Source organism: Sphaerulina musiva (genome assembly GCF_000320565.1).
Source record: "Sphaerulina musiva SO2202 unplaced genomic scaffold SEPMUscaffold_3, whole genome shotgun sequence".
NCBI lineage: Eukaryota > Fungi > Ascomycota > Dothideomycetes > Mycosphaerellales > Mycosphaerellaceae > Sphaerulina > Sphaerulina musiva.
In genome coordinates this window covers 2,535,693-2,561,577 of record NW_016017385.1, presented here as the reverse complement: position 1 = coordinate 2,561,577, position 25,885 = coordinate 2,535,693, and the positions used below count along the sequence as shown (strand labels likewise).

The window sequence follows — 25,885 nt, the reverse complement described above, 5'->3', positions numbered from 1 at the left end:
TTTCGCGTGTGCAAAACAGACATCTACATATACATGTCCATGTACATACAGCAGCACTGCCATCGCAGGCCGATTCCTTTCCATCCATCGATCGATAAGCTGCCGCCCCATATCTCCTGTTGCTGCTGAATAGGCCTCGATTGATACATCCTCCTCCTACAGCCTTCAGCCTTCCATCCAAAACCTAATAGTATCACTCCAACAATAACAACAATATCAATTCTCCCCTCCAAACATACCCCTCCATCCCTCACGCATCACTAGCACAGGACTCATTCCCGCGACAGTCTCCCGCTAGCTAGGCAGGTAGACATCGTCTTTTTGTGCCAGCTCTCATCTTCCTATACAGATCCCACTCGTACATATACCTATGCAGAGAAGCCCATTTTTTCTCCCAGCAGCAAAAACCCTCGAAGGAAAAGGCGTGGGGAGATGATATCTTACCTTCCCTCTCCCTCTCCCTCTCCCTCTCCCTCCCCCGGAGGCAACTTTTTGATGTTTTCTTGGGCTATAACGACGGAGGAATTATCTGTTTTATCTTGTGCAATCAAAAGAAAAAACGCAAGGTACGACTCGCGGTAGCCCTTGCCCTTTTTGTTTTCTCAGATGCGAGAGTCATGATGATTTTACTGCGAAGGGCGCTTTTTTAGCATGGGAATCAGACTTTTCTTGTTTGTGTGTGTGTGTGTGTGTGTGTGTGTGATGGGATGGGATGGGATGAATGCTATATGTAACAACAAGTCTCGAAGCTGTGATTTTAGCGAAGGCAGAATTGGATTATAGATAGATCGGAAAGATGGAAATCTGGGATGTTTTGGATATGCTTAGTCTATAATGTGGCGCGGCGAGGGAGGGAGAGAGAGACGGTAGATGTGAGAAACTGCGAGTTCGCCTGGTTTGAAGAGGAGTTCGGGTCTGGTGTATGGCTGCTGCTTCATTCGGCTGGGTTGGCGATCATATTTAGGCTTTTCGAGGAGTCCGGGTGTGGTGTATGGCTGCTGCTTCATAGGTGCCGAGAGATTCGAGCGGCCGGGTTGATCGTGTAGAAGATCAAAGATTGAGCAGACCAGATCAGGAGTCTGGAGTTAGTCAGGTCATGCTCATTTCTCCACCCGAAAACAACCACGCAAGGTCTGCCCGAGCCACTCTCTCCACGACAATAGCTTCTTCTCCTTCGAACTCTTCTCATTTTCCCCAAAAGTCCCTCCTGCACCAGCATCACCACCACCGCCACCATCCCCCACATCAGCAACCAATCCCCCCGTCTGCTCCCAAACCTTCCCCGCCCTCACCCCATCACTCCCCACAAACTCCCTCCACCTCAACCCAAGCAACAACATAGTCATCAAAGCATACGCAGCATCATTACTAGCATTATGACAACCCTTCAAATCCATGCCCACGAGAGGATCCGATCCATAGTGCACGAAATCCTGCAAAGCTTGTCTAGTGTCTGTCCTCGGGGTGCGATACTGTGCTTCGATTCCGAGATTGAGCGCGATGGATGCGAGGCGGAGACCTCCTATGAATTGGCCGCCGGAGGCACTGGCGGAGAGAGCGAGTTTGTGGGTGTCGAAGATGTAGAATGGTGAGTTTGGGGTGTTGGTGGTGGTGGTGGCGGAGGAGGGATCACTGTCGCTCGAGCTGGAGCTGGAGGTCTTGCGCTTCAGCATGTTGGGAAGGTGGAGGCGGAAGGAGCGGTCGTATCGGAGAGCTACGATGTCGGTCCAGACCGATTGGCCTACTACGATTATGCGGGGAGAGGTCATTGGTGTTGGTGGTGGTGTTGTTGTGGTTGAGGAGAGTAGGGTGGTCACAAGGTTTTGGACATAAGCCGAAGCAGCAGAGCGGGTCATGTATAATGAGTTTTTGGCGAAGAGAGAGGAGGACATTGCGTAGGAGGCATCAGTGCAGGCGTGGGTGACGATGTGGACTGGATGTGGATGTTAGTCTGTCTACCTCTGTTCACAACCGAAGAGCGAGATATGATATTCCTGGGAAGACAACAATGATAAAACAGAAGACATACCATGTTCCATTTTCTCCTTCCAACCCCTCAGCCAAGCCCCGGGCTCAACACCCACAATATCACTCATCCTCAGGGTCGTGATCCCAATTTCCGTAATCTTCCGCCTGATTCCCTTGCGCTCCCATTCCAAATCCAGAGCCAAGAAAATAACATCCCGATCCGGAGAAGCATCTTCATCGAGACCCAGAATCTTTTGCAATTGCTCAATAGAACCATAATATAAATTGGGAGCGGAACTTACTCTGGCTCGTCGTCGCCTGACTCTAGATCTCACAGTCGATGGTGAATGAGTTTGGAGAACCGAGGCCCGCGCGAACGGATGTGGACGCGTGCGTCGCACAAACGGAGCAGTAATGGCAGCAGCTGCGGAAGAAAAAAGCTCGAACAGCTTTCGCCAGATATCAAAAGACTTCCTCTTCTCAATCGACTTGTTTCTTCTTGCTTCCTCCCGTAACTTCCACATCCGCACAACCTTCACCTTCGACGGCCGTGTTGAATGCTCTGCACTCAATACCGGTTGCAAGCTCACATGTCGCAGTGCAAGCTTTGCCTGAGATCTTTCAAAACTGCCCCAATCATCACGACGACCACCACCTCCAGCAGCAGCAGCAACAGCAGGGTTTTTAACAGAGGAAAGAGATGTGTTGGCTTTGATTTTCGCTTTGGCTTGTATGGCAGAATTTAATCGCTTGAGTTGAAGCTTTTTCTTGAGTGGATTGGGCATATTATAATTGAGGATATTAACGTTTCCAATGACCGCGTTGTTGCTTGCACCGAAGCCATTTCATGCTTGCTTACTTGCTATTCAACTGGAGATGATCAGCAGCATTTTCAGTAGTCGTTGGGAGTAGTCGTTTTGATGTTATTGTTGTTGTTGTGTCGTTGTTGTTGGGCTGGGATGATGGTATAGGACCTGAGTGGCTTTCGGGGGAGAGAAAGTGTGTAGTCCGCAGAAAAGTGGAGATGCCAAGGAATCAGGGTTCGGTTCGACGTGTAGTCTGTAGATGGGATGTCTTTATGATAATGTATTTCGTTCGTTATTCCCTTCTTGATACAACACTCAATAACGTACATACACATGTGCAAACCTCGTCCGGCTCGCTCAGGTGTCCAGGCGCTCATAGTGGCTATACAGCATGTATTCTTTTGTCTCTCTCACACCCCCCTTCCGCCGCCCGCTAAAATGCATCATTCATGCACAATCTGAACTAGCCGTAGCTAGTTTCTCATAAGAGTAGAGAACCCACATTCAATGCGTCTTCGTCAACGCTTCTTCTATTCCTTCTTTGCTCCACCACCTAGCCCGAACCAACTGGCAGCTCCGGCCTTCATGTCCTTCATCTGCGCCTCTTGCAATTTCTTCATCTCCTCGGCCTCCTCTTTCAGCCATTGCTCACCGTTCTCCCGAATCTGCTTCTCCAAATGCTCATACTGTTTTTGTCCTTGTTCCCGGATCTGATCACTCAGCATTTTGCCCTGCTTCAAGCCCTCGGCAACACTTTGTCCATCCGCAAGAACCATGCCACCACCGCTTCCACCCTGTACTCCCAAGCCAGTGACGATGCTGCCGAGAGAGAACTTGGGTTTTCTTCGTTGCTCGGCGGCGAGTTGTGCTTGAAATTTCTCGCGAGCCACTTGTTCTCGACGGGCAAATTCTTCGGAGATGGACTGTCCTTCAAACGATTTGAGGACTTGGCGGACGTCTTCTGTGCCCATTGTGGCGACGTATTCGAGGAAGGGAATTAGTGCTACCAGGTCTTTGGTGTGAGTGTCCTTCGGGCTGCCATTCCATTTGGGGATGACAATGGCGTTCTCGGGCTGGTTCTTGACGTGCGGCGCGTGGGTGTCGATGATGATGGTCTTCTTGAGATCACGGTTGAGGTAGGAGAGATCTTTGATGTACTCGCCGTTTTCGTACTTGGTGGCTTCACGACCGAGAGGCCACATGATGAAGTGGTAGGGGTCGAGCTTGGCGACGATCGGGTCGGCCATCGATCGAGGTGCGGAGGTGAAGAGAACGAGTTCATAGTATTGTGACAAGTAGCGAATGAAGTAGTCAATTCCGGGACGCTTGGCGGTACGGTAGCCGTGTTTGGTGTCCCAGGTCGTATGGATCATGAGATCTTCGAGCGACAAGACGAGTGTGAATGGCGGTCGTTGCGATTCAGGCACATCTGGGAGGAGCTTGGGGAAAGCAGGTTCAGTGTAGTGGCCGACCTGGTTCCCCAGTCTTCCTCGGATGCGATTCCAGATCTTCTGTGGTGTCCAGCCAGCAGCTTCGTCTTGCGTGAGACCTGCAGGAAGTTCGTCATATTCACCGAACGGTCGGCCGAGGTAGAAGCCGCTCAAAAGTGCCCAGACGAGAACTGCGGCGTAGAGGTAGTTCATGAGCATTTCACGTCTCCTGTCCAGAGAAGTCTCGTACGCCTTGCGATCGTACTGCTTCTCGCCCTCCTCGCCATCATCTTTTGGCCTGCGCTGAGCCTTGTCAATCAAGTCAAAGGTATCCTTTTCCGACTCTGCTGCATCTTGCTGCTTGTCTCTCGTCTTTGCTTGGTTGAACTCCAAGTCGAACGTGCTGGGAATGCCATGTCGCAGGTCTGGGAGGGGTCCGGTCTGCTTCGGACCTGTTTCCTCGCCCACATCTGGAGCTGGAGTGTTTTCTGAGGCCGCTACTTTCTCCTGTGCCTGGTCCCGTATCGAACCAGCGACTGGCTCATCTGCGTCTAACTTTTGCGCCAATGGTTCTTGAGCAGCCGGCTCCTTCGCACTTTCCATGCCACCCACCTGTGCCCTCATCTCATTCACCGGCAACTTGATTTCAGCTGCAATGTCCTCCCAACTCTTGCCCGCACTGCGCATCTCCTCCGCCTTCTGGAACTGCTGCGTCGTCAAGGGCGGTACATCAGGCGTCATGTCTTTCAATTTCTGCTGCTGGTCCGGCGGCAACTGTTGCACAAACTTGGCAATATCAGCAATACCCTTTCCCTCTTGAAACATTTGCAGAATCTGCTGAGTGGGTTCATTATCCCCTCCTAGCGGCGACTGCGTCGAAGCTGCATCGGTGGTCCTTGCGCCTTCTACCGGCGATGAAACAGCATGGCCCACTCCCGCGGCGGTCGCTGATGCTGCGCCAGCTCCCTTGGGTGTCGCAGCGCTGGGCTTTTTATCAAATTTGATCCCATCTTTGGGTGTCCATGTCTGATCTTTCGGTACCGTCGTTCCCGGGGACGTCTGACGAGCTCGGCCTGTCGTCGAGCTGGGTTTGAATGGTTTCGGTGGCGGAGGCGGTCGCTTGCCTGAGGGCGGCGGTGAAGTCTTGGAGGCGAATGTTCGTGTGCGAAGGGAAGCAAAAGGCAGTGATGTCGTCAATGCGCCATGTCGAAGGTGTGAAGGGGATGGTGTCGCTGGTCTGGATGCGTGGAGCACTGCTCGCAGCAGCATGGTCGCGTTTCTTGCTGTGTCCCGTCCTGTGTCCTGTGCTGCCCGATCCTGTCTTGAAGCTGACGATGCCGCCTTGTGTTGTTCCTGATTTCCTGTCGAGCGGGAGAAGGAAAGGACTGAGGACTGTTGGTACAATGGAAGTGAAGAACAGGAATGGGGGGGATGAGGTAGTCCGTTGCTGTTCAAGTTTCTACTGCTCGAGGTCTGCCGGGCGGAACTTCTTCGATGCGGCTCTGCTCGGTAATGACATCCATGCATGCCATTGCCTTTTTCCACGTGTTGAACTAAAGGTACATGCACCTTACCTGTAAGGTCTACTGACACCTCTCCTCTTCGCTCTCCGACCACTCGACGACTCGACTGCCACCGCCCACCACCACCACCTCGCCGTCGCACAGTTCCGTCGCCGACGCAAGAGACCTTCCTATGCAGAACCTCTGCTGCTCGTGACACGCGTGGCACGTCAAGCAAGCAACGCGGCGGGCGGCTCATGACCGCTGATGCAGCTGAAGGCATCCCCCCGCCTACCACGATCGGCCTCGACCAGCAGGATATGGCCCATGTTCGTCGCCGTTGCGCTGAGCGCCTGGTGCGTGTCGCTCGCTCATGGCATGACCGATGACCACGTCGCCCACCTCCGCCGCAGCACCGAACACCTCTTCTACCATGGCTTCGACAACTACATGCACGTCGCCTTTCCCGAAGACGAGCTGAAGCCCATATCGTGCCAGCCCTTGACACGACGACGTGGCCGGGGCGCCGATCAGGGCGAGAACGATGTGCTGGGCAACTACAGCCTGACGCTCATTGACTCGCTGTCGACATTGGCCATCCTTGCTTCCGGCCCGCAGGACGATACGGCCGACAGGCGCAATCCACTGCGCGATTTTCAGGACGGCGTCGAGAGTGTCGTCGACCTGTACGGCGACGGAACGGGGTGTGGTACGCGGGCGTGCGGCTTTGATTTGGACAGCAAGGTACAGGTCTTCGAGACCAACATCCGCGGCGTGGGAGGACTACTGTCTGCACACCTGTTTGCTCTAGGCGATCTCCCCATCACGGGATACAATCCGATCTGGGAGGAGGGCAGAAAGCCAGGCATTAAGTGGAAGAATGGCTTTCGATACAACGGACAATTGCTCCGTCTGGCCAAAGACTTGGCTGAAAGGCTGCTTCCTGCGTTCAGCACCCCTACTGACATTCCCTATCCGAGAGTCAACCTGCGTCACGGCATTCCCTTCTACCGAGACGCAGACAAAGGCTTCTGTCGCGCAGACGGTACCTCTACAGCACCCCGCGAGATCACTGAGACCTGTACCGCCGGTGCTGGCAGTCTGGTCTTGGAGTTCACAGCACTCAGTCGCATGACTGGGGACATTCGCTTCGAGCAGGTCGCCAAGAAAGCGTTCTGGGCCATCTGGAATCAGAGATCACCCATTGACCTGTTGGGGCACGGCATCGATGCCGAGACCGGTCACTGGCTACCACATGGCCCAGTCCTCTCGGGTATCGGCGCCGGCATTGATTCATTTTTCGAGTATTCTCTCAAGTCCCACATTTTGCTTTCCAACTTGCCATACAACCCAAACAACTATTCTACCGAATCGCCCGACAGTTTCCTCCGCGTATGGGAACAGGCTCACGCTGCAGTCAAAAGGCACGTCTATCGCGGACCAACGTCGGTCAAGCATCCTTTCCACGCTCAAGTCGACTACCTCTCGGGAGCCGATCGTGCTCCGTGGATTGACAACCTTTCTGCATACTGGCCAGGCTTACTCGTCTTGGCCGGAGAGCTGGACGAGGCAATCGAGTCTCACCTGTTGTGGAGCGCGCTGTGGACAAGATTCGGCGCACTGCCGGAACGCTGGAACGTGGGCAGTACCCATCTCGAGACTATGAAGCACTGGGCCGGCCGCCCCGAGTTCATAGAGAGCACCTTCTACCTCTTTCAGGCCACCAAGGACCCTTATTACCTTCACGTCGGCGAGATGACTCTACGTGACATTCGAAAAAGTTGCTGGACCGAGTGTGGCTGGGCTTCTCTCGAGGATGTCACGACGGGCAGGCAAAGAGATCGCATGGAAAGCTTCTTCCTGGGCGAGACTGCAAAGTACCTGTATCTGCTCTTCGCGCCAGATCATCCACTCAACAAACTCGATCGACCTATTGTCTTTACTACGGAAGGCCATCCTCTCGTCATCCCGGAGTCTGTCCGACACGACCAGGCTTTTGGGCCGCTCAACAAGCGCGACGAGCGACTGTACGCTCCAGCAACAGCAGCCAAGTGTCCAGCGCCTCCATCGGCTTTGCCCCTGACAGTCAGCAACATTGCCAACAGAGCAGATCTATTCCATGCGGCAGCACTTGCACAGCTTCATTTGGTACGTGTCAACTACCTCTTCCTGCAGCGGGTAATCAACTCGTTCACATTGGCTAACTTCACTCAGGTCCCAGTCCAACCTCACCGCTCTTCCCCTTTAGAAGAAAGTTCGAACTACGGTCCTGGCATCTCCTTTGCGGATGTGCATAGTCCTACCAACTATACATTCTACCCTTGGACATTGCCGCAAAGTCTTGTGCCTGCGAAGGGGCTTTCTTCGCCCATTGTCGTTCCAGGTGAGTACTCATACAGTCGCGGACATGCGCAGGAAGAAGTGGTTGGGCCAGAGGGCAGATCGACCGCGGACGCGTTTGTCTATGCCACGCGGGTAGATGTAGAGAACGCTCGCTGACAGTCTTTTCTTTCCAGTCACCACAACGCTCACTTTCCCGGCAATTATTCCGGATGCGGACCGAGGATCATTTGCGCATAGTGTGCCGGACGGTACGTATATTCAGATCCAATCCGCAGTCTCAGCTTTCGGCTTCGTGCGCGTACTGCTGAGTTGCCTCAAGGCACGGCACAATCAGCAGCCTAAGAGACCCGCTAACAATCACCCTTCAGGCATACTACTCCTGTCTCTCTCCAATTTGCGCCTTGGTATGATTCAAGAACCGAGAAAATTGCTACTGCCAGATAGACAAGAAGTGATTATAGCAGGAGAGGAGTATCGCATCAATACGATTGCCAACTGGAATCTCGGGAAAGACCAGCGAGTTCTGCTTGCAGGTAGTGCATTGAAGGACCTGAATGCCAATGACCCTCACTTCACGCGCCACAAAGATTTGGAGATGATCGATCTCGTGCTGGATCTTCCCCCTTTAGATGAAAGCACTGATGATGATGATGGCGACGGCGCCGCTCCAGTGGCGGAGCTCGATCTTTTGGAAAACGGTACCTTCGACGCAATGTGGGACGAAATCGACAATATGGTCAACAAAATCTTCCCTGGGACTGACAAATTCTCGGAAAAACTTCGCAGTAACATTGGTGCTGCACCTTCAGCTGCCAGTAGTCCCCGGCGAGCTCAGACGATCCCAGGCCCAATCACGAGACAACTGATTCCAGCCATCCTGCCCACCGGGATCGGATCCCATCCCCCTGGAGGCTCTGGAATGGATATTGACGTGCTCGCTATTCCAGCTGGTCAGCTCCCTCTGAAGAACATTTACTACCTTGACGATACACTTTGTCAACATCGACTCCCTGCGCACATTACGAGGAGATATCAAATTCTTGTTGTACTTCGGGGTGGGTGTTCGTTTGGGGAGAAGTTGGAGCATATTCCAGCCTTTGTTTCGGGCAAGGATTCTTTGCAGCTTGTAGTGGTTGTCAGTAACTTCTCCAAAGACAGCGGAGACGGATCTCACAGGAATGAAGAAGGCCTCGTCCGACCGCTTTTAGATCACGTTCAAAAGACTCCAAACGGGCTGGTCAGACCGCATTCGATTGCCATGTGCATGGTCGATGGGAGCCACATTCCCACTGTCCGATATGGCGTCAACGTTGCCGCCGAAGGTTCTCGCGAATTCCCACAAGAGGATGCAGCAAGTCTATTGAAGAGAGTCGCGAGCGTCACCGGTAGATTCGACGCATCTGGCAAGATTCAAGAAGTTTCTCGTTCTTCTTCTTCTTCTTCTTCTTCGCGCAAGAGTGGAGGTGTAGCTGGCGCTGGTGCGGATATGGGCCAAGGCATGGGTGTCAAACGACGATATTGGTTCGAGAGTATGGGTGTTCCTATTGGTAACCTGTTGATGGCTTAGGTTAGGATATATTTCCCAAATAAATCAACTTGTTGTTGTTGGTTTATGATGCTAGCTGTTCTTTGGTCTGTTTCTTTTTTTTTTTTCTTCCAATGACATGCATAGATTGAAATGGGTTTATAATACCTCCTAAGGAGGGCGACTATACGAGGCTAAGATGCCTATATGTACCGAGAAGTGTGAAATGTGTGAAATGTGTGAAATGTGTGGTATGGTGTGTGGTTTAGTGTAGACTTTCTTTTGCCTCTGAAGGGAGAAGATAGAGGTACCTATAGAGATACCGTAGGTAGAGATAGGTATGGAGAAAGGTATGTGACTAGCGGGGTGGATTTCAGGTAGGGAGGGAGAGAGAGAGAGTACATGTATTCACTCCCTTTTTCTGTCATTTTCTATGTTTTTTTTTTTTTTTTTTTCTTTTTTTAATTTGGTGATTTTCAAAACCAAGCCAAAGTCCACAAAGCAGGCAAATGCGGCCATTTCTCCTGCCACTGCGCCAAAATCTCCGGAACTCGTTCATCGAATCCTTCTCGGCCTGCAATTCCCTGGTCGAATAAATGCGTCGTAGTACTACCTTCAGCAGCATGAGCAGCAGTAGCAGCAGTATATGCATCCCGTTCTTCCCTCGCGGCGGCATTCAACGCATCTGCTAATTCTAATATGGCCCGTCCGCCAACGAGTGCTTCTTCGTGGTTGTCTTTGATGTCGACGTTGAAGACGTGCACGGGTCGGTTGAGAGGTGCGCCGCGGGTGAGGAGGTCGTCGACGACGGCATCCCAACAGCGTTCTTCGCATGTGAAGACGATGTCTACGACGCCAGATTCTGCACCTGCGGATCCTCGGTCTTGAGACCATTCTGCTTCAATTCGCGCAGCAGCTTCTTCTCCCTCTTCTCCTCCTTCTCCTTCTTCTCCCTCTTCTTCCTGCTGTCGCCGCCGCTTCTGCTGCTGCTGCTGCTGTTGTTGTTGTAAACTCTGCTTGCCAATCACCCTCTTTCCCACCCGGGGAACACCGACCCTCCAATCCTGCCACCTCTCAGGTCCCCATTTGATATTCTTATTCCTCTCCAACATGTTCAAAATCCCGTTCGCCGAATACAGTCTCTTATCTTTTTCCTTGAGTTCCTGATACATTTGTTCGTAACTGGTCGAGTTGAAATTGTAGACGTTGGGAGAGTGCAGAGACGCGCCGGGTAGGCGGACGAGACTGCCTGTTCCGAAGGAGAGGACAGGATACTGCTGAGGGGAGGAGGTGAGGCGCAAGTGCGCTTCCATGGAGCGATTGTTGTTGGAGGCGCAGACGGTGCAGAAGCGGAGTTTGAAATTCCCAGACTCGGAGTCTGTAGAAGGTGGATTTTGAGAGGGCTGTGCGGCGGTTGCTGCTCCGTCTGAGGAATCTTGCTGCTGTTGTTGTTGTTCTTGGTCTTCCATGCTGAGTCGTTCGTGCTCGGGGGGTGGTGGAGGTGGAGGGGGCGGAGGTCGTCGTCGTGGATCGGCCATGGTGTCTCTGTTCCTTTCTCTCACTCACGCGTGTGCTGGTAGAATGTGTCTGCGTGGGTCGCAAAGACGGTGAAGTTGTGTGATGATGGTGGTGGAGATGAGGTACATGTCTATATGGTTCTCTCCACAGACTTTCACATGCTGGCAGCTGCGCGATCTGAGCTCTCCACATGGACCGGAATCACGAAACTGACGCGCCAAGAGAAGCAAGAGAAAAAGGATAAAAAGGATAAATCAGTTCTTAAGAGCATGGCTCTGTTGAAGAAGCGTCGCTCTCTCAGGAGTTACGTTGTGCTCTGTTGTGCTCGTAGGATGATATATAGACAAATCTTTTTCCGTCCTTTCCATTACGCCCCATGCCCAGCATGCTGATTACTTCTTCATGATTCATGCTCGTCACTCGGCTGCCGCAACGTCGTCCTCAGGTCTATGCTTCTTCTTGTGCTTCTTGTGCTTCTTCTGCTCCGTCTCCTTCTTCTTCTGCTACTACTACTACTACTACTACTACTACTAATGCTGCTGCTGCTGCTGCTGCTGCTGCTGCTGCTGCTGCTGCTGCTGCTGCTGCTGCTGCTGCTGCTACTTCCACCTCACGACTCGGCATCATGAAAGATGTCCTCTCCCCCCAGACTATCCTTCCTCATCAACCCAGCCGCACTCGGCGCCTTGCCGGGCTTCGTAGGGTTCCTATAATACAAGGGCTTGGTCGCGGCGACTGCGCCTGTAGCAGATTCAGACGTGCTAGTAGGTGCTGGTGTGGTTTGAGTTGGTCTAAGAGGTTCTTGCAACATTTCTGATGTCGTGGCGGAACCAGTGGCAACAGGCGCAGATTCCACCGAAGTGTGGGTGGCTTGTCGTTGAGGAGGAGGAGGTACATCACTCGTACCATCATTCTGTCCAAAGTCTACCAAGTCGTTCTGCCGTTGTGTTTGTTGCGCAATTGCGGCAGTGCCACGGAGCGGCAGCTGGTGGGCTCCTTGTGCTCGGAACGCTTGTGCGGCTTGGTCCGCCTCGGCAGTAGGACCATCATCATTGTTGTTGGAAGTGGAAGCAGTCGGGTGTGATGCTTGTGGCGGGTTCATCATCTGAGACGGTAGCTTCTCCTGCTCATCAAATTCCTTCGTGTGCCTTTGTCCAGGCAGTATAGGCGCCACGGCCAGAATCTGCTCCACCTGCTTCTCTGCCGGCGCATGGTAATCCACCTCAGCATCAATGATCCACTCGAGCTTCTCTTCGTCTCCGGGCGCGATGGCCTTGAAGAGCTTGGGCTGCCACGGGCTGTCTCCCCTCTCAGCGGCTTCCTGTCTTTGCTCGTCTTCAATCTTGCTCTTCGCATCGGTTGCCGTCCTCTGATCAGCCTTTTTGATGGCCTGTGTCGTTTCGTACCACAACCTCTGCGACTCTCGTGGAGCCTGTTCCTCCAACGGTCGTGCCTTTGGATGGCTCGGCGTCGCGTGGCTCGCATCGAAGAACTCGGTCTTCTTGCCCGTAGAGAGATCCTTGATATACATCTTCTCATGCCAATGCCCCGTCAACTCGAACAGATTCTTCCCGGTACTGCTCTTCTTGATATAGCCATTGATGGCATTGTATCCACCACCCACCCATCCCTTCACTTTGAATTCAATATCGGCCTCCAGATCCAATTCCGGACTTTTCACAATCGCATGGTCTCCCAACTCGTACTTCAGCTTGCCGAACAGGATTCCTCTTGCGTACATGTTGGGTTGAGTGATGAAGTATCTTTCACCATTTCGGTTCAAGAAGCGCATAACCGCAATCCCCTCCATGAAAGAGCCCACACTATTGCCCAAGAACTTGCTCCTCGGCTTCAAACAGCCATCGATCCGGATGTGATGTTCTGGGGCCATGAAGAAGTAGGAACTCTTGGGGGGATGGTGGCTCGTCTGTTCACTGATGTAATAGCCTTTGGTCCCATCCGGATAGTCCCAGTAGCCCGTAAACACCTCTCCCAAGATCGGGTTGAGCGGCTTCTTGACGCCGGGTGGTTTGATGTGCCAACCGGACAGGTAGAATTTGGTCACGGCGGCGAATCGCTCGACCGGGTCATCAATTTCGGGAATGTGCAGCATCGTTTCCGGGTGTGCCATGAAGTTTGTTATACGCTCGAGCATTGATCGGGGCTCCAAGATGAAGGTGGGCAGAGTGACACGGGACAGGTCGGCGCCGGGTCGTAGCTGAGAGATGATGTGTGTGAGGATGTTGCCCTGCTCTTCGCTGACGACGGTTTGGTCGCCGTCTGCACCTTCATTGTCGCTGCGGTCCTGCTCGGTGGATCCACGCGCACTCGAAACGATCGAGCCTTTCCTGTGGCCGAGCACCATGGTTTGGTCGGCTCTACGCTGCTGACGACAAGAGGGCGGCGGAAGGGCAAGGAACGAGTGGTGCACACACGGCGGAGGAGGGCGGCGGGCGCGGGAGGTGTTGTTGGTAGGTTTGGGGTTCGGCTTGTGATCAGTCTGAGGGTGGAGGAATCTGATCGGATCTGGTGGATGCCCAGGAGTCTCTTCAGGTTGTGACTCCTGTGGGAAGGTGTATAGGTGTATAGGTCAGGTAGGTAGGTAGGTAGGTCAGGTAGGGAGCGGGTAGAAAAATGAAAGTCTTGTCAAGGCTCCCGACACAGCAGCAGCCAGCAGCCAGTTGCCAGCAGTGGTGCTCTCAGCTGCCAGTCCAGCGTCACGTCTGGCACTGCCCCTCGTCTGCCCTGCCCTGCCCTGCCCTCCCTTTCGTCATAATTCATTTGTTCTACTTCTCCGCCAAGCCTTTTGCTTCTCACGCGGTATGCAAGGGATGCTCATTGCCGAACACCGTTTTTCCCTCGCTTCCCGTCCAATCCATATAGCATGCTGCATAAGAGCCGTCGTATACTCCTTCGTATTGCCCACCAGTTTCTGGTGGCTTTCTGGAAATGCCTCCGTGTCACGAGTACATACATACAGTACCTCCTATGCTGACTGCACTGCACTGCACTGCACATCCACTCATCCTGTCTTCTCTCCGCCATCTTACCTTACCTACACTACCACCATCTACGCACTACATGTGCTGGAAGTTGGAACTAGTCCTCCCATGCTACGGATGCGGGTGTTCGTGAGGGCCGGCCGTGCACAAACAGTATTGCCTCCTAGGAGGTAGTAGTACAATCTCAGTCGACCACCTGGTCATCCACAGCAGTAACTTACGTTATGGCACTCTCGCATTCTTCTCGTCGCCTTGATGTATATCAATCATGTCTTCGAGAGCTTCATGCTTCCGCCAATCTGTCCAGGTCGAATAGAGGTGGATGAAAGTTCAAAGAACAGATGGTCTATCAGTCGTCGCGACGGGAGATCTGTGGTCTTGCTCCAGAAGAGCAACCATCAGCCAACAATGTCCAGGACGGGATGAAGCATGAAACTGGTTCGACTTTCACTCGGAGCATGCTGACAATTTGTAGCCTGCTCGTAGTCTCGAGATACAGATACCTACTAGGTACCTTACTCTAGCTCACTCTCCTTCTCTCTCAGCAAGCTGTCACCAGGACCCTTTTTCACATTCGCCTCGTTGTATGGCAGGCATGCCCCCGAAAGCAACATTCACAGATCTGATCGGCTGAGCCACATGTCAGGCTGTCAGTCTGTCACTGACTAAAGCGACTGCAGAGCCCCATCCGCTCGTGCGCAGATTGTGGCGAGATCAAGCAGCAGGGACGTTGAGTGCACTGGAAGACTCTCGGATGCCTACCTGGTACCTCCTATCTCCTATCAATAGGTAAGGAGGTATTCAGCAATACATGTAGGCTGAGATGCGCATCGATGAGTGACGCATGCTACTAGTAGGTATCTCTACTACATATACTGCTTCCACATCTGATCGGACCACTTGCCCCAGGTGCCACTGCTGTGGTCCCGTGTGGAAGAGCTTGAGGGTCGAGTTCGGTCGAGTTCGCCCAAGAATAGTGTTGGTGGCTTGAACACTATTGGATCTGGTGACGGCATGGTCTGAGCTTGACTTCACCATCACCCATGCCGTCCTTAGACGTACGTTTCAGCTCATCTTACCATCCTTCGGCAGAGAGTGGACATGAGTCGGGCACCCAGTCCAGTCCAGTCCTCCCATATCTTCTTCGCCTCGCTTGCTATAGGAGGTAGCTGCAAGGTGCAACAAGAGGAAAGCCGGGGTGAAACATGGACGAGCAAAAAGTGCACCTGTGGCCAGCAGATGATGATATACGATGCTCCGAGGAAGCGGCCGAAGCGAGGCCTGAGCCTCTCGCTGGTAGAGACATGGCCGGTCTCTACGCTCCCGGCCTACAAGATATGATATGTCGATCAACCGATCAAGACCTACCTAATTACCAATACGCGTAGACCGACCTGCAGGGTCTCATGACTTGAAACCCCTCTGGTCCATCCTCTCAGCCTCTGGACTCTTCACATCCACCTGCATCTCTGAACACCACCGTCAATAAACAACAAACATTCCGTGAAATTCCTCCTGCGCAATGGGATCATTCTGACCGGCAGTGAACTTCGGTGTCATAGGGCGACGACGACCACCACCATCACGACCACGTGCTCGTCTCCGGCTGGACGAATTCGGGCACCTCTCAGGCGACCGCCACTTTTCATAGCACCTCTTGGCAATCCCAATTGCCGGCAGTATATCTCTCAGGTAGATTGGGCGCACGTTAGTTTGACTTCGTCCTCGTGTGCCTTTGGTACTACAGGCCATTAATCGGGGGTACGACTCGCGAGCTATACCCGCACGAAGAACTCCGCCACTACAGTACACGACACTATTTTCCGATAGATATGGCACCTGCATGATTTGCGCACCTGGATCACCGCTGCTCTCTTCACATCCCCCATACCATGGAGTACTACGCCGCCCCGCCGCCTCATCGCCGCTCGCCTGTCGATGACGGCACGAGGCTTGGCATGATACGAGAGGAGAGTAAACGCATGGCCATATACCACCGACCCCGGCAGGACGCTTCGCCTGCCAGCGAAAGCAGCGAGCAATCGCAAGACTCCACCACTCTGCCACCAAACAAACGCGCCCGCATTCACTATGAGTGCGAAGCATGCGGCACCACCTATACCGAGAAGCGCGCCTTGGCCCGACATCGACATACTGATATGCACCGACGACGACTGGGACTCCAGCCTGACAAACGGCATCTCTGTATCAAATGTGGCAGGTCGTTCGGCCGGAATCACGACCTCCAACGCCACCGGCGCGAACAACATGGCGAGGCCACCGGCGCCACCGCGGTGGACGTGTCTGCCGGCCGTATGGAGGACAGTCACATGTCGGATGACCATGCTGTACTGCTGAGGCCCAAGGGTTCATGGAATGGCCCACTGCGAGCCAGTGTGACGCCAGACGAGATGATGTTGCAGCCCCCCAAGCTGCGCGGAGCCAAGTCCTACAATGACTTCACCACTAGTCGATCGGGATCTACACCGAGCCTGACCAAGAGCTGTAGTAGCGATTCGGCACCCTCCATCAAGACCGAGAACAATTCCGACCTATCCATACCATTCCAGACGTGGCCTGGTGACGACGACCAGCGGATCTTCACGCCGACTCCGCCGCCACCAGGACCCAAGCACGCTGCACGCAGACATTCGAGCGATGGCTTATGGGACGAACCGATGCTCGGAAGGAAGGATAGCCCACAGCCGGATCGACCCCGGACGGCGACTCCTCGAGGTGTGCACGATGCAAAGTCACGGCCTTCCGAAGCTCGCATTCTCGCCCACAGGATCATGGACGCACCGGACGTCGAGGGCTACGAGCCCCACATATGCCTCCCATGTGGTCGGGTCTTTGGCGACGACGACATGTTACTGGACCATCTCCGAACCCACCTGGAGTCATTCAAGGGGAATCACAAATGCAAGAAATGCCGCATCGGCTTCGACCACGAGGAAGATTTGCAAAAGCACCTCGACGCTGCCAAGAGGGGCCATTGCGGGTTCAAATTCCCTCATTCTCAGCCGTGCACAGGTCATCATCCACCGACCCGCACCGAAAATCTCCAACGACTCCCCGACTCGGACTGTGCACGTCTCACGTACCAGCTCCGGAATTGGGAACACGCGCAGCTCCAGGCCTACATTTCACAGATCAATCAACTAGTATCCGATCGCCACAAACGAAGTCAGAACCGGTGGTCAGCAGAAGCGCTGATGCGAAGCAAGCGCGAGTCCACCACCTCGTTCCGCAGTTTTGCAGTCTCGATCAATAGTTATGCCTCGGCGCCCTGCGACACTCCCACGAATGGGAAAATGGATATCGATGGCTTGCAAAAACGTCTCAAAAACATGTCTATTCGTGAAGTAGGCTCCTCTGTAAAAAACACGATTCTGAAAAACCGATCTGTATCTCCCTTGAGAGGAGTCTCATCGTCGTATTCATCATCATTAACATCCTCCAAACCCTCGGCCCTGCACGACAAAGCCCTGTCCACCGCCATCCACCGCCACGAGCTCTCCAAAGCCACCACGCTCCTCACCACCGGCGCCGACCCATCCACTCTACACCGCAGCTCCGGGAATCTCACCGCCGCCGCCTTGTGGACGCACACAGAAGTACAATCCCTCACCGTCGCCCACCGATTAACCGAAGACATCCAAGGCAGCTGCAACATCTGCCATTTGAACTCGGCCATGTTCACCAAAGGCAGCAACAAAGTCAAAGCCCTTTTAGCCCACGGCGCAGATCCCAATCAACAAGGCGGTCTCTGCGGCTGGCCCATCTGCAGTGCAAGTTGGATGTGCAAATCCGACATTGTATCCATCCTCTTACAACAACAACCACACCACCAACAACCACAACAACAACAACCCCCCAATTCCACACCCCATCACAACCCCTCCAACCCCAACCAACGCGACAACACCTACGGCAGCCCCCTCGGAATCGCCGCCTACCAATCCGGCTACCCCGGTTCCATCGCCGTCGTCCGCGTCCTTCTCTCGCACGGGGCCAACCCATTTCTATCAGGCAAAGAAGGTCGACCTTTGGAAATTGTACGAGCTCGAGTGGCGTTTTGGGAAAAATCTCCTGAAGTCATGCAGATTAGTCCGGATGTCGTGGAGGAACGGCTGGAGAGTTGTGGCGTTGTGCAGAGGTTGTTGGAGGAGGCGGAGGAGAAGTGGGAGGAGAGGGGACGGAGGGAGCAGGAGGAGAGGTTTGAGATTTGGGGGGGTGGGGGAGGTGGAGGTGGGGGGTATAGGTATTAATTGTGTGGGAAATGGGGGGGGGTGAAGAGAGGGAGGGGAGGAGATGATGATGATTTCGTATGTTATGTATATATTTGTTTCTCTATTCTTTTCTCTGTTTTTTTTTTTTTTTTGCTTTTTGTACATTGATGTCACTCTGATGTGGTGATGGTGATGGTGACGGTGACGGTGATGATGATGGTGTGGTAGAAATGGGGTGATGAAAAACAGGAAAAAAAAAACACGAAATCAGCAGGAAGAATAGACGAAAAATTTAGTAAGTAAGTAGTGATAGTCATAGTATATAGTCATAGTAGTATTCACCAACCAACCAACCATGACCACACCAACAACCTCACCAAACTTCACCAAATCAAACCCACGGAAAAGAGCGAAACGAGAGAGAGAGAGAGAGGATATAACCCATCATCAACAACAACAACAACATATAATATACCGCCTCCTCCCCCCCCTCCCTCCCCCCTTCCCCTCACACTTCCTTACGAAGGCGGCAGCGTCTCAAAAGTCTCCGCAATCCTCGGTTCCCAGGCCATTTTCGCCTTCCCATAAATTTCCGCCCCAACCCCAAATGTCTCTCGTGCATCTCGCAAAAGTGCCGTTCGAGCAATAATGGTTTCCGGGCCCATGACTTCTTGATGATGGTAGATGTGAGAGGTACATTTGGGGCAGAAGTAGCAGTTGACTGCCTATATTCACCAAAAAGAGGGGGGGTTAGAAAAGAGGGGGGGGGATGGTTAAGGGAGGGGAGGGATTTATGGGGGGGGAAAGGTACCTTTCCACTATCTCCGTAATAAGTATATTTTCCAGGTTCACCACCTTTGGTGATTTTGAGGGCGGATTTGGGAATGATTTGGTTCAGGGTGTAAGCTCCTCCTCCGAGGATTTTGCACGTGTCGCAGTGGCTTCGGAAGGTTAGTTGAGCTGAGCTGAGCTGGGGGAGAAAAAAAGCAAAAAAAGAAAAAGAAAAAATTGGGATTGTTTGTAAAAAAAAAAGGGATAAACGTACCAGAGAATATGCTTGCTCTGGTCAGGAGTGAGCTCGACGGTCCATTCGTGGTGCTTGCAGTGGCAAGTACCAGTGTATGAAGTCATGTTGGTGCTACTGGTGGTAGGAGTGGCTCCGGTGGACTTGTTTGCTTCTGTGGCTGGTTCGGGCTGGTAAGAAGTGTCGTTTCCAGCTGTGGTAGCAGGGTTGGATGCAGCGGTCGCTGGCGTTGTAGTAGTAGCGGTAGCTGGAGCGGTAGTAGCTGGAGCGGTAGTAGCTGGGGCGGTGGTAGCAGCAGCAGCAGCAGTGGTAGTAGTAGCAGCCGGAGCAGCAGCCGGAGCAGCAGCAGTAGCAGAAGTAGCTGGATTAGCAGCAGCAGCAGGAGTTTGAGTCGAAGAGGGAGCAGCAGCAGCAGCTTGTGGTGAAGAGCCAGCAAAACTGAATCTCTTATTCTCACCACTGCCTGACGACGACGACGACGACGACGACAATTTCCCCTTGATCTTGTCCATGAACCCCATAGTGACGACGGCCAAAAAGGTAAAGATGACAATTGTGGTTCTTTGGATAGCCCGGCCTCGTATCTCACAGCTGCGAGGTCCACATCTCTTTATGCGTACCGTTGGATACTGGCGGGGTTGTCCTCGTGGCTTCGGGATGGGACATCACAAGCCTGAACTCTGGTCGTGCTATAGCCAATGGTTAAGCGTTTGGCACTGAAGTCGGCTTGAGATCTTTTGTTTATCATCTTGGAACGAATATCTCAGGACGCTTAGCCGCTGACAAGATGGATCGGATACACATTGGTCGGCTATGCCCTTACCTCTTAGGAGGTCTCTACTGTTACCAACAGAGGACCGAGGTGAATAACTTGGAGGCATGCTGCTTTTCGTGCCAAGCGAGGTTGTTGGACGGGGTGCAGTGGATAGACCGCCCGTCTCCAGACGAGGATTCCTGCAGACAGTGAGGTGCCGTCAACCGTGACAAATTGATGGCGGATCCAGGGTCTTGCGGGGAATCTTAGACTACGTTAATACCTACAACTATATGTAACTCCACCACCTATGGAGGGGCAGCTTCTGCTGTGACGCAATAGAAACTAGAACGAGAACGAGAAATTGACGGAACGAAGTTTTTGCCAAGAAGGGTTAAAGGAATATTGTAGCCAAACAGCAGCGAATTGGAGATTTTCCCTCAGGATTGCAACTTGTCGGAGAAATTGAAGGAATAGCGAGTAGTTTGGCTACAGTAGCAAGTGAGATGCTCAAGACTACCTTAGTGAACAAAGGTAACAAGAAAGAAATCAGACAGTACCTACCTATACAAGGGACAGCGGTTTCTACCTTATTAGTCACTCCTAGTGATCGTAAAGCATCATGCCATCAAAATGCTAGATGGCGATATCCGAGTGACTCGACTCTACTTCCAACTGGCTGTACTCGTAACGGGGTAATCTTCACGTAGAACGGAGCTCACTTGCTCAAACATTCTCGACCACAAGTATCCTTGTCTTGTCTCCAAACTCCCTAGCCTCGTCTGTCAGTGCATTGGCAGTTCGTTCATGAGTACAGTAAACCACAGAAAACGAGAGAAGAGACAAGAGAAGAAGAAAAGGAAAAACATCAAAAAAAAGTTGATACTTCACTCATAGGTATACTTTTCCCTACCTTACCCCCGACGCAGACGTGCGCACAACACCACATCGTTGCCGAATTGCTTCCACGAAGGCTGGTCCAGCCACGCCGCGTTCGTTCGCTGCCCACCACCATCCGCCGGAGTCTGTGTCGCTGCGGGCGAGACAGCGACACCTCCTGAACCCAAAAAGGTCGGGGCGATGGTGATGATGACTGCATTCACCAGGTTCGGCTGTGCGAGCAGAGAGTTGATCACTGTCGCTCCGCCTTCAATCATCACGCTCTTGATACCCCTCACAAACAGCGTGCGCAATAGAGCATACCATTCAATCGCTCCATCCGCGTCTTTCTCGTCCACAATCACGTAGTCGCCATCGATATCCTGGAGTCTCGACTTTTTCTCGAATGTCTGGCTAGTGGTGACGACCCACGGAGCTTGACCCTCGCCCTCTGCGGCGAGTTGGTATGCTTTCTTGCCCATGCCCTTCCAGCGGCCGTTGGGATCCACAATAATGGGTCGCGGCTGGTCGAGAATGGTGGCATCAGGATAGCGACAATTCAAGCCAGGATCGTCGACGGCAGCTGTGACGGCTCCCACCAGAATTGCATCGTGTCGAAGGCGGAGGTAGTGTGTCATGGCCTTGGACTCGGCCCCTGACAGGCTCGTTCGTGCACCGGGAGCGAGGGCAATCATGCTGTCGAGCGAGGCGGCGTAGGTCAACGTGACGAATGGCAGGCCGGTGGGAGCGGCGGCGGCGGTGGTTTGCGAAGAAGACGGTGCGTGCGATAGCTCTGGTTGCGGGACGGTGGATGGGTCTTGGTCGGTGTGCGTGCTGCTGGGCATAGGTGGCAGATATGCCGTGAGGTGGCGGAGGGCATCTTCCTCCAGACGCTGCACGTCGGACATGGTAGCGACTTCTTGCTGCAGCGGACGAGGGCGGATCGAAGTGAGGTATTCGAGAGGGCGTGAATGGTCGATGCTGTTCGTGGGAGTCCTTACCGTACGTGCGTTCGTGCGTTGTCAATGCTTGGTGGAAGCTTTTGCGAGCTCTTCATTTAGGGTTCAGGGTTTAGGGTTGACAAGCAACGCCTAGAAAGCATGCCAGTATCTTACCAGTCTGATATATAACATTCGAGAGTTGCTATAACGTAAGGGATTTGTCTATATATCAGTCTGTTCGTAAACAGAGTAAATGCAAAGAGGAGAGAAGCAAAGGGATTCGGAGAACAAGATAAATAGGACATCACGGGTATGAGAACGATAATAGGATTCCGTACTCAAGATGGACAAGATCATAGAGTATTAGAAACAAAAGGCAATAAACGAGCACGGAGCAGCATACCTTCTAGGCCTACATGTACCCTATCTTGAAATGTATCATATATCTTCTCGAGCAGGTCACACCACACATACATACGGTAGATAGGTATATACATTATAGTTTCTATTCCATACGGACGAGGTACGAAGCTTTTTCCTAGAGCATCGTATAAACGTATCGTAAGTACTTCCTTGTATCTTCTCCGGGACTCTTTACTCCTCGTCATTGCTCCTACTGGACATGGTAGTAAGTATACGAGTCGCGAATGGGCCGGCCGATTGGAGTTCGTCCTATGCTCAGGGCAGGCAGACATCTCTCTAGCAAAAGGTAGCAAGCAAATAGCAGATAGGGAGGTTTCTTATCACTGTGCTCTCTTTCTATATCGTCGAGAAGGGTCTTCTTGATCATATCACAGAACGTACCTGAACTCACCAAATGCATATATGAGCACATTTCAACTCTTCTGCATAATTCATCTCTTCTGCACAAATCGAGTCGAAACGGATACATGTATGGTGGCGTCGGCAGTCAGTCCCCAACACTCGGTGTGGTTACTTCCTTCGTCTACTTCTTCCTGGGTTTACTGCAGCCATCCAAGAACAGACAGGTCGTGGTCGTTGTACTAAGCATTCACCACTATCCAGGTCATCGGGGCCAGGGAGAGGACCACATTGGCGGGTCGGGATCTCGTGAGGTGAGAATGGGACACAACGTGCTGCACGCTGTGTGTGGTAAGCCGAACTGGACAGTTACACCGATGATGCAGTCGTCATTATCATTCGCTGCAGTGTTCAGTGCCCCTGTGGTACCTTAGGGGGTTGGTGAGTGAGTGAGTAAAGTGGGTAGTGGTAGTCGTGGTTGTTTATTTCCCGCCTCGCTCGAACGTTTTTCGCTTTTCCGTTCTTTCTCGTGCTGCTTTCTCTTCCTCTCTTCGACAAGTAAGTGATTAGGCTGACCTGTGCTGTACGGGGTAGAGGTGTCGTTTCAGTGGTGAAAAGCTGTGTTTACCGATGATTCGAATAGACTTTGATACACAGTACCTCGTCTATCTGGTGTGGCGGTATTGCACGCACAACAACGCCGTGCGTTACCGCAGTCTCGGAATCGTGTTGCTGCAAGCTCGGCTACGACTGGTAAAGAGCTAGGTGTACGCCCTGAGCTCTTTTTGCGGTTGATTTGACTAGAATAGCCGAGTGTCACTTCTGGCGAGAGCTGCGTGAGTACCCAGTGAGTAGTGCGTAGTGCGTAGTAAGAAGTGGGGAGTGAAGAGGAGTGAGGAGTGAGAAGTGAGCATCACAACGTATGCCCGTAGAGTCAGATCTGTCGTTATCCGCCTCGTCTTGGCTTCTATATGACTCGCAGCAATACAATATTCGAGGCGTGGTAGTGTCTGTTCGTCAATGGCTGATTTGTGAAGTCGCCCAGGCCGCCATCAGAAGCACGCGATATGAAAGGCGAGCAGTAGTCCTACAGTAGTCAGCATATTGGGCAGGGTGAAGATACACAGGTAGGTCGCTAATGAGGGCTGTGATGTTCTAGGCTCGAGTGTGTATCCGCATTCTGCAAGGTCAATGTCGAAGCTATTATTATGTATTTCGATATCACTATCTCTCCCTCCCTTCTCTCTCTCTTTTCCCCTTCAGTATTTGAAAAAGCAATGGAAGCCAAGCACACAAGGAGCTCGCCGCCCTCGGATGTCGGCATCGAGGCAGATCTGCCAGGTCTAAAAGAGCAGCCCTGCTCACTGCGACCCCGGCAAGCGACATTATCATTATTATTATCATGATGAATGGATGATTACATGTACCTGAATACCTGTATACCTGATTGTTGTGACATCCCACACTTTCTCCCACACGGCCACTGCAGCCTGCCGCTCACCGTAACGTGTCCCGTCGCTACGATCGCCTCATCTCGATGCACACACACACACACACACCACATTCGACCGGTTGTTCTGACCCACTACGAGACGCACAATGGGGAGAAATACAGTACCTCATTCGTCTCGAGGAGTTGGGCGCCGATTCAGCCTCAGACGACGGACCCAGCTCCATGGCCACCTACAGGTACTGTACCTACGATGATGTACCGCTACGGCTACCCGTAGGCTTAGCCACCACTACTGTACTACCTAGTACCTACGATTTTGTGATGGGAGGAGCCTCGAGGAGGAGGCTGTCAGACTCGCCCCTGTAGTCCTATTCCTATTTCTACCGTTGCGGCTCCGGCTCGTTGATAGTGGCCACTGGCCCCCCTTCCCAGCGACAGGGGTTTTGGCGGGCGCGCGTGCAAAAGTCGCAACGATGTCGCACAATCATATCGCGTGCCTCGTCGTCGACTCTGGTTCCTGGGAATGCCGAAAGCCAAATGGTCGGTACGTGGGAGGGAGTGGCACGGTGGGAGCCTGGGAGAGGACATGGCCTGGACAGTGTGTGTCTACCACTCTACCCACACTCCTACAGTACATGTACCTAACATACCTGTACCTGTCTACCTACATGTACGTGTACGTGTCGTTCAGGGAGTCAGGGACGAAGAGCAAGGCCGCCTCACTTCCCCAAGGGCCAATGCAATCGGCATATAAGATATGTCCATCAAATACGACGTTATTTGCAGAGGGCTCCCGTGCGGCGGCTGATGACATCCCTGCCGGAAGCATTGGCAGCCTGGCAGGACACACGGCGTGACGGCGTGACGGCGACACTCACTTTAGGACGGAACTAGGATGAGTAGGCTCACGGACTACTGCTGGCAATGGCAGGCATTGTCTGCTGGGACCGCTGCGACCGGGGTCTTCGAGCACTCCAAGCCTCCAACGCCTCCGTGTACCACCGCGCCCTTGGCGACGATATGCACACTGAGCCTGGAGCAGCAGAGCAATTGCCTGTTGCGGTCATCCAGACTCCACCCGTTGCGCCTACACCACCACCACCTGATGCTCCATCCGCCGCATATCGTCGACACTGTCCCCACCCCGCGCTGGTTGGGCGCGCGCTTTCAAGAGAGAGAGAAAGGTAGAGAGGGGGGCAAAACAAAAGGAAAAAAAACGCCTCGTCGACAGTATCGTGTTCACGGGTCGGTGTACCATTGAATTGAGTTCAGGTGCTAGCGTATTTTAAGGTTTTTTTCGAAGTGGGGTGTACCCCACTTTGAGGTCAGTGTACCATATAAGAAGCATCTCAGCTTGAATTAATTCCTCTTTCCTTTCATCCACTACAACAATCCACCGTGGCCTCCACTCCACCAATCTCCACCACACCACACCACACCACCACCACTCCACTGAATCAATTCATCAATTGATTCATCAATTGAATTAATCTTCTTTCACATCTCTCTCCTACCTGATACACCATTCAACCGAATCGATTCACAAATCGATTTGCAAATCGATTTAGGTACTAATTGAGAATGCCTCCAACACCTGCGACGGAATGGTACGAGAAGATGGTGGAGCAAGGAACAATGCCTCTGGGAATGGCATGCTGGGAGGCGGATGAGTATGGACAGGTAAGTTCAAATCCTTAATCAATTCGTGAATCAATTCACGAATTGATTGATAGAATAATTACTAAT

General features: G+C 52.7%; 8 protein-coding genes across 8 annotated transcripts; 2 read left to right on the top strand and 6 right to left on the bottom strand.

The window, feature by feature from the left end:
* Window positions 1-807: 807 nt before the first annotated feature.
* Window positions 808-2,753, bottom strand: SEPMUDRAFT_132408 (uncharacterized protein; the record flags this gene model as incomplete). Its single annotated transcript, XM_016902492.1, has 2 exons — window positions 808-1,933; window positions 2,030-2,753. 2 exons carry the CDS (start codon window positions 2,751-2,753, stop codon window positions 1,101-1,103), a joined length of 1,557 nt encoding a protein of 518 aa, XP_016762952.1. The 3' UTR covers window positions 808-1,100.
* Window positions 2,754-3,040: 287 nt separating this feature from the next.
* Window positions 3,041-5,618, bottom strand: SEPMUDRAFT_148415 (uncharacterized protein). The gene has a single exon (XM_016904913.1). It carries the CDS (start codon window positions 5,471-5,473, stop codon window positions 3,305-3,307), a length of 2,169 nt encoding a protein of 722 aa, XP_016762951.1. The 5' UTR covers window positions 5,474-5,618; the 3' UTR covers window positions 3,041-3,304.
* Window positions 5,619-5,856: 238 nt separating this feature from the next.
* Window positions 5,857-9,632, top strand: SEPMUDRAFT_148414 (glycoside hydrolase family 47 protein). Its single transcript, XM_016904912.1, has 4 exons — window positions 5,857-7,854; window positions 7,921-8,089; window positions 8,223-8,297; window positions 8,418-9,632. The coding sequence occupies exons 1-4, from the start codon at window positions 5,974-5,976 to the stop codon at window positions 9,614-9,616; spliced, it is 3,324 nt and encodes a 1,107-aa protein (XP_016762950.1). The 5' UTR covers window positions 5,857-5,973; the 3' UTR covers window positions 9,617-9,632.
* A 418-nt stretch (window positions 9,633-10,050) lies between these two features.
* SEPMUDRAFT_16998 (RNA polymerase II subunit A C-terminal domain phosphatase ssu72) lies at window positions 10,051-10,944 on the bottom strand (the record flags this gene model as incomplete). The annotated part of the gene is made up of 2 exons (XM_016908288.2): window positions 10,051-10,496; window positions 10,587-10,944. Coding segments are annotated over 2 exons (804 nt in total), but the record flags the coding sequence as incomplete, so codon positions are not given.
* A 411-nt stretch (window positions 10,945-11,355) lies between these two features.
* On the bottom strand, window positions 11,356-14,118 carry SEPMUDRAFT_155447 (Oxysterol_BP-domain-containing protein; the record flags this gene model as incomplete). The annotated part of the gene is made up of 3 exons (XM_016907620.1): window positions 11,356-11,516; window positions 11,761-13,655; window positions 14,071-14,118. 3 exons carry the CDS (start codon window positions 14,116-14,118, stop codon window positions 11,390-11,392), a joined length of 2,070 nt encoding a protein of 689 aa, XP_016762948.1. The 3' UTR covers window positions 11,356-11,389.
* A 3,488-nt stretch (window positions 14,119-17,606) lies between these two features.
* On the top strand, window positions 17,607-18,176 carry SEPMUDRAFT_25784 (uncharacterized protein; the record flags this gene model as incomplete). Its single annotated transcript, XM_016908399.1, has 1 exon — window positions 17,607-18,176. A coding segment is annotated over one exon (570 nt), but the record flags the coding sequence as incomplete, so codon positions are not given.
* A 668-nt stretch (window positions 18,177-18,844) lies between these two features.
* SEPMUDRAFT_40919 (uncharacterized protein) lies at window positions 18,845-19,457 on the bottom strand (the record flags this gene model as incomplete). Its single annotated transcript, XM_016908805.1, has 3 exons — window positions 18,845-19,051; window positions 19,138-19,267; window positions 19,372-19,457. The coding sequence occupies 3 exons, from the start codon at window positions 19,455-19,457 to the stop codon at window positions 18,845-18,847; spliced, it is 423 nt and encodes a 140-aa protein (XP_016762946.1).
* Window positions 19,458-21,027: 1,570 nt separating this feature from the next.
* Window positions 21,028-21,891, bottom strand: SEPMUDRAFT_16908 (riboflavin-specific deaminase; the record flags this gene model as incomplete). The annotated part of the gene is made up of 1 exon (XM_016908286.1): window positions 21,028-21,891. A coding segment is annotated over one exon (864 nt), but the record flags the coding sequence as incomplete, so codon positions are not given.
* Window positions 21,892-25,885: the final 3,994 nt, after the last annotated feature.